The 7,250-nt window shown below is 50.2% G+C and overlaps 2 protein-coding genes across 2 annotated transcripts in view; both read left to right on the top strand.

Moving 5' to 3' along the window:
* The window catches only part of LOC102975105 (transcription factor SOX-9), a 4,999-nt gene extending 1,373 nt beyond the window's left edge, over nucleotides 1-3,626 (top strand). The window contains exons 2-3 of the mRNA XM_024130481.3: nucleotides 459-712; nucleotides 1,286-3,626. Of these exons, the coding sequence (XP_023986249.1) occupies nucleotides 459-712; nucleotides 1,286-2,106 (1,075 nt within the window). The 3' untranslated portion in view covers nucleotides 2,107-3,626. The remainder of the gene's footprint in view (nucleotides 1-458; nucleotides 713-1,285) is intronic.
* On the top strand, nucleotides 2,937-6,761 carry LOC112066589 (transcription factor SOX-9-like). Its single transcript, XM_024130236.2, has 2 exons — nucleotides 2,937-2,955; nucleotides 3,847-6,761. Exons 1-2 carry the CDS (start codon nucleotides 2,937-2,939, stop codon nucleotides 4,734-4,736), a joined length of 909 nt encoding a protein of 302 aa, XP_023986004.1. The 3' UTR covers nucleotides 4,737-6,761.
* Nucleotides 6,762-7,250: the final 489 nt, after the last annotated feature.

The raw sequence follows: 7,250 nt of genomic DNA, 5'->3' as shown, positions 1-7,250 counted from the left end.
AATAGGGGGGTACAGTGTGTGAGTGCGGTGGCGGGGGGGGGGGGCAGGAGAAGCTCCTTGCAGATTAAGTGGTTTTTCAGAAAGTTTTTAAAGGGTGTTGCGGACGGAAGGGGGGCGGGTATAACTCCAGTAGCAAAGGCCCGGAGAGCGGGAGCCGCGGAAAGCTATTTTCATCTCCAGGGTTTCCAAAATAGAGAAGGGGAGAGGGCGGGGCGGGGACGGTCCGCTCAGGTCGGTCTAGAAGAACGGAGATTTTTTTTTTTTCTTTTTTTTTTTTAAGAAAAGTTTCGAGTTGCGGCAGTGGCTGGAAAGCAGGGAGGAGGGAGGAAGGGGGGCTGTGTTCCAAGAAGCCGAGGGGTGGGGGTCACCTCCCCCTCCCGCCGACCTGACAGCTCAGCCGGTTTCACGGAGCCCCCTCCCCTCTCTTTTTGTCTGCTACCCCCCCACCCCACCCCCAGACTGCTGAATGAGAGCGAGAAGCGGCCCTTCGTGGAGGAGGCGGAGCGGCTGCGCGTGCAGCACAAGAAGGACCACCCGGATTACAAGTACCAGCCGCGGCGGAGGAAGTCGGTGAAGAACGGCCAGGCGGAGGCCGAGGAGGCCACGGAGCAGACGCACATCTCCCCCAACGCCATCTTCAAGGCGCTGCAGGCCGACTCGCCGCACTCCTCCTCCGGCATGAGCGAGGTCCACTCCCCCGGCGAGCACTCCGGTGAGTCTCCTCCCGGCCCCCACCCCGGCTTGGCCACCGCGCCCCGTCTGGCACACCCCCGGGCCCCCAGCCACCTAGTGGGCTCTGCTTAGGGACCTGGCGCTCCCTGGGGAGGGAAACACACTAATCCCTGCGCCAAGCCCCTGAAAACACACGCACGCACGCGCGCTCGCACACACACACACACACCCACACCCACACCCCAACCTAATCCCTGCATCCTAACAGTAATTTTTATTGCGGGGTAAAATGCCTTGACAGCTTTAAAGGACTTATTCCTTTTTCCCTTTGCTCCCCCAGCCCAAAAGCACACACAGGGCTCTTGTACAAGTAGCAATTTGGTCTTCCGGACCCTCCGGGCCTCAGACCCTCCCCTGATAAAAGGAGACTGCCGAGTGTGTACCGGCGAGTTAATCATTCAGCGATTTCTCTCGGGAGCAGCGCGCCTCCCCCGCGGATACGGGACACTTCAGCGGAGGGGGGGGAGGGGGTCCCAGGAGGGTTCCTGAGACTAAAGCCTCCGTACAGCCCTGGTTGATTGCCCTCTGCCTCCTCCTCTTTTATCGCCCTCAGGGCAATCGCAGGGTCCACCGACGCCACCCACCACCCCCAAAACCGACGTGCAGCCGGGCAAGGCTGACCTGAAGCGAGAGGGGCGCCCGCTGCCAGAGGGGGGCAGACAGCCCCCCATCGACTTCCGCGACGTGGACATCGGCGAGCTGAGCAGCGACGTCATCTCCAACATCGAGACCTTCGACGTGAACGAGTTCGACCAGTACCTGCCGCCCAATGGCCACCCGGGGGTGCCGGCCACGCACGGCCAGGTCACCTACACGGGCAGCTACGGCATCAGCAGCACGGCCGCCACCCCGGCGGGCGCTGGCCACGTGTGGATGTCCAAGCAGCAGGCGCCGCCGCCGCCCCCGCAGGCGCCCCCGCCAGCCCCGCCGGCGCCCCCGCAGCCGCCCGCGCAGGCGCCCCCGCAGCCGCCCGCGCAGGCGCACACGCTGACCACGCTGAGCAGCGAGCCGGGCCAGGCCCAGCGAACGCACATCAAGACGGAGCAGCTGAGTCCCAGCCACTACAGCGAGCAGCAACAACATTCGCCTCAGCAGATCGCCTACAGCCCCTTCAGCCTCCCGCACTACAGCCCGTCCTACCCGCCCATCACGCGCTCGCAGTACGACTACACTGACCACCAGAACTCCGGCTCCTACTACAGCCACGCGGCGGGCCAGGGCTCCGGCCTCTACTCCACCTTCACCTACATGAGCCCGGCTCAGCGGCCCATGTACACCCCCATCGCCGACACCTCCGGGGTCCCTTCCATCCCGCAGACCCACAGCCCCCAGCACTGGGAACAGCCCGTCTACACACAGCTCACCAGACCTTGAGGAACGCTTAGAGAGCGACCATGGCCGTGATGATCATAAAAAGAACCCAAGAAATAACACGCGACCAACAAGAATTCTCTTTGGACATTTTTTTTTTTTTCTTATTTTTAAAGACATGCACGCTGAAGGCAACTCGAACTCAGATTACAAGACAGAAACATTGACTATCCAAACGCATTACCACCTTGTTGCGAATCAGTGGCCAGGCCACTCTTGGCTAGAGGGACCAGCAGAACCGACGGGAAACTGGACTGGAAACGTTCAAAGCAAGCGTGGAGGGTGATGGAGATTCGTGTGACCAGTTTGCTCAGTCTCTCTGCCTGTTTGGACTTTGTAATTATTTTTTAGCAGTAATTAAAGAAAAAAGTCCTCTGTGAGGAATATTCTCTATTTTAAATATTTTTAGTATGTACTGTGTATGATTCATTACCATTTTGAGGGGATTTATACATATTTTTAGATAAAAAAATTAAATGCTCTTATTTTTCCAACAGCTAAACTACTTAGTCGAACAGTGTGCCCTAGCTTTTCTTGCAACCAGAGTATTTTTGTACAGATTTGCTTTCTCTTACAGACAAACAGACAAAAAAAAAAAAAGCGTGTGTGTTGTATTAACCTACAGAAGCCACAGATTTGTGTTACATGATCAGTTTGGGGGGTTAGCTTTGCTTAATTCCTCAGGCTTTCTGATTCAAGGAGGAGTTGCCTTAGAAAAATCAAGGCCTTATTTTGCAGATACGGAAGTAAACAATAGTCTAGAGACGATTTGGTAAGCCTTATCGTATATATGTCTTTTAAACAAGAAAAAAACACCTTAAAGCCTTAAAACCATGCTGCTGGAAAAGCCTTGTGCCCTCTTTTAGTGCATTTCCTCCTGTGTTTGCTCGCTTACCGCAACCTTAAGAAAGAAGCAAAAGGCAAGCAAAGGAGACGAAATCTGTTTGGGGAATGTTTCAGCAGCCAATACTGTGCCCCAGCACGCTGCCCCCTGGTTGCCTGCCCGGGCCCCATGTGGAACACAGATGCTAGAATCCTCTCACTTACACTGTCACCTGTGCCTCTCTGAAAACCAGCAGTTAACTTCAAGACATTCCATGTGCTAAAATTATTTATTTTGTAAGGAGAGGTTTTAATTAAAAACAAAAAAAGCTTCCTTTTTTTTTTTTTATTTTTTAAATTTACCTTCTTTAAAATAGGTTGTTGGAGCCGTCCTCAAAGGGTATGGTCATCTGTTGTTAAATTATGTCCTTAACTGTAACCAGTTTTTTTTATTTATCTCTTTAATCTTTTTTTTTTTATTAAAAGCAAGTTTCTTTGGATTCCTTGTCCTAGATTTGTATAAATGCCTTTTTGTCTGTCCTTTTATTTTTCCTCTTTGTTGTTTTGTTGAAAACAAACTGGAAACTTGTTTCTCTTTTTGTACAAATGAGAGTTTGCAGATGTAGTGTATCACTGAGTCATTTGCAGTGTTTTCTGCCACAGATCTTTGGGCTGCCTAAACTGTGTGTGTGTGTGTGTGTTTCACACAGGGCTCTTGTACAAGTAGCAATTTGGTCTTCTGGACCCTCCGGGCCTCAGACCCTCCCCTGATAAAAGGAGACTGCCGAGTGTGTACCGGCGAGTTAATCATTCAGCGATTTCTCTCGGGAGCAGCGCGCCTCCCCCGCGGATACGGGACACTTCAGCGGAGGGGGGGGAGGGGGTCCCAGGAGGGTTCCTGAGACTAAAGCCTCCGTACAGCCCTGGTTGATTGCCCTCTGCCTCCTCCTCTTTTATCGCCCTCAGGGCAATCGCAGGGTCCACCGACGCCACCCACCACCCCCAAAACCGACGTGCAGCCGGGCAAGGCTGACCTGAAGCGAGAGGGGCGCCCGCTGCCAGAGGGGGGCAGACAGCCCCCCATCGACTTCCGCGACGTGGACATCGGCGAGCTGAGCAGCGACGTCATCTCCAACATCGAGACCTTCGACGTGAACGAGTTCGACCAGTACCTGCCGCCCAATGGCCACCCGGGGGTGCCGGCCACGCACGGCCAGGTCACCTACACGGGCAGCTACGGCATCAGCAGCACGGCCGCCACCCCGGCGGGCGCTGGCCACGTGTGGATGTCCAAGCAGCAGGCGCCGCCGCCGCCCCCGCAGGCGCCCCCGCCAGCCCCGCCGGCGCCCCCGCAGCCGCCCGCGCAGGCGCCCCCGCAGCCGCCCGCGCAGGCGCCCCCGCAGCCGCCCGCGCAGGCGCACACGCTGACCACGCTGAGCAGCGAGCCGGGCCAGGCCCAGCGAACGCACATCAAGACGGAGCAGCTGAGTCCCAGCCACTACAGCGAGCAGCAACAACATTCGCCTCAGCAGATCGCCTACAGCCCCTTCAGCCTCCCGCACTACAGCCCGTCCTACCCGCCCATCACGCGCTCGCAGTACGACTACACTGACCACCAGAACTCCGGCTCCTACTACAGCCACGCGGCGGGCCAGGGCTCCGGCCTCTACTCCACCTTCACCTACATGAGCCCGGCTCAGCGGCCCATGTACACCCCCATCGCCGACACCTCCGGGGTCCCTTCCATCCCGCAGACCCACAGCCCCCAGCACTGGGAACAGCCCGTCTACACACAGCTCACCAGACCTTGAGGAACGCTTAGAGAGCGACCATGGCCGTGATGATCATAAAAAGAACCCAAGAAATAACACGCGACCAACAAGAATTCTCTTTGGACATTTTTTTTTTTTTCTTATTTTTAAAGACATGCACGCTGAAGGCAACTCGAACTCAGATTACAAGACAGAAACATTGACTATCCAAACGCGTTACCACCTTGTTGCGAATCAGTGGCCAGGCCACTCTTGGCTAGAGGGACCAGCAGAACCGACGGGAAACTGGACTGGAAACGTTCAAAGCAAGCGTGGAGGGTGATGGAGATTCGTGTGACCAGTTTGCTCAGTCTCTCTGCCTGTTTGGACTTTGTAATTATTTTTTAGCAGTAATTAAAGAAAAAAGTCCTCTGTGAGGAATATTCTCTATTTTAAATATTTTTAGTATGTACTGTGTATGATTCATTACCATTTTGAGGGGATTTATACATATTTTTAGATAAAAAAATTAAATGCTCTTATTTTTCCAACAGCTAAACTACTTAGTCGAACAGTGTGCCCTAGCTTTTCTTGCAACCAGAGTATTTTTGTACAGATTTGCTTTCTCTTACAGACAAACAGACAAAAAAAAAAAAAGCGTGTGTGTTGTATTAACCTACAGAAGCCACAGATTTGTGTTACATGATCAGTTTGGGGGGTTAGCTTTGCTTAATTCCTCAGGCTTTCTGATTCAAGGAGGAGTTGCCTTAGAAAAATCAAGGCCTTATTTTGCAGATACGGAAGTAAACAATAGTCTAGAGACGATTTGGTAAGCCTTATCGTATATATGTCTTTTAAACAAGAAAAAAACACCTTAAAGCCTTAAAACCATGCTGCTGGAAAAGCCTTGTGCCCTCTTTTAGTGCATTTCCTCCTGTGTTTGCTCGCTTACCGCAACCTTAAGAAAGAAGCAAAAGGCAAGCAAAGGAGACGAAATCTGTTTGGGGAATGTTTCAGCAGCCAATACTGTGCCCCAGCACGCTGCCCCCTGGTTGCCTGCCCGGGCCCCATGTGGAACACAGATGCTAGAATCCTCTCACTTACACTGTCACCTGTGCCTCTCTGAAAACCAGCAGTTAACTTCAAGACATTCCATGTGCTAAAATTATTTATTTTGTAAGGAGAGGTTTTAATTAAAAACAAAAAAAGCTTCCTTTTTTTTTTTTTATTTTTTAAATTTACCTTCTTTAAAATAGGTTGTTGGAGCCGTCCTCAAAGGGTATGGTCATCTGTTGTTAAATTATGTCCTTAACTGTAACCAGTTTTTTTTATTTATCTCTTTAATCTTTTTTTTTTTATTAAAAGCAAGTTTCTTTGGATTCCTTGTCCTAGATTTGTATAAATGCCTTTTTGTCTGTCCTTTTATTTTTCCTCTTTGTTGTTTTGTTGAAAACAAACTGGAAACTTGTTTCTCTTTTTGTACAAATGAGAGTTTGCAGATGTAGTGTATCACTGAGTCATTTGCAGTGTTTTCTGCCACAGATCTTTGGGCTGCCTAAACTGTGTGTGTGTGTGTGTGTGTGTGTGTGTGTGTGTGTGTGTGTGTGTTGTGACTCAAAACAATGCAAGCGTGTGTCATCGATGTTCCCCTGCGTGTTCTCTTGGAGAGGGGGAGGAACGGGGAGGGGGGTCAGCCCACTGACAAACCTTAATTCTTAATTCTGTGGCTGGAGAGTGAGGATTGCTTTTTAAAAAAGACAGCAAACTTTTTTTTTTATTTAAAAAAAGATATATTAACAGTTTTAGAAGTCAGTAGAGTTAAAATCTTAAAGCACTCTTATAATATGGCATCTTTCCATTTCTGTATAAAAGCAGATCTTTTTTTAAAAAAATATTTCTGTAACTTAAGAAACCTGGCATTTAAATCATATTTTGTCTTTAGGTAAGGTTTGGTTTGTGTTTGTGTTTTGTTTGTTTTGCTTGTTTTCCCCCCCAAACCTTTTGTTTTCTCTGTGAAACTTACCTTTCCTTTTTCTCTTCCTTTCTTTTTTTTTGTATATTATTGTTTACAATAAATATACATTGCATTAAAAAGACAATGGCCTATGGACTTATTCATCTGGCTCTCCTGTTAAAACGATGGTTTGAAGAATTGGGGCACCGAAGAGATCATGACATCCCAATCACTGTGATGTTTTTATTTTTTATGCACACTTCTGGCAATCCTAAAACCTGCTCTGAAGAAAAGACTGTGTCCCCAAAAATCAAAGCAGAAAAATCTTGAAAAGTGCCACCCCATTAGGTCACATAGAGAATTACATGTCCGTAGCTGCCATTCTGGCAAAGATGTTTGTTGTGGTTTTTAACACCCTCATGCTTCAGGGCAAAAGCTGCTCCCTTGAAGAAGTCAGAGGGGGAATATTAGCCCTGAAATCAGTAGCTTGTCAGAAGACAGAATGCCAAAGGGGGTGACTTGCCTGTCTGAATGTAATAGAGCAAACCTTCTGTGATTATGAACACATAGCAAAGAAACGGGGTGTCCATTGAAAAGGCAAAGGAAGCCAAAGTAAAACT

Source organism: Physeter macrocephalus, chromosome 14, assembly GCF_002837175.3.
Source record: "Physeter macrocephalus isolate SW-GA chromosome 14, ASM283717v5, whole genome shotgun sequence".
In the NCBI taxonomy this organism is placed as follows: domain Eukaryota; kingdom Metazoa; phylum Chordata; class Mammalia; order Artiodactyla; family Physeteridae; genus Physeter; species Physeter macrocephalus.
The sequence above is the reverse complement of the archived record's forward strand: the minus strand, read 5'-3'. Positions and strand labels throughout refer to the sequence as shown.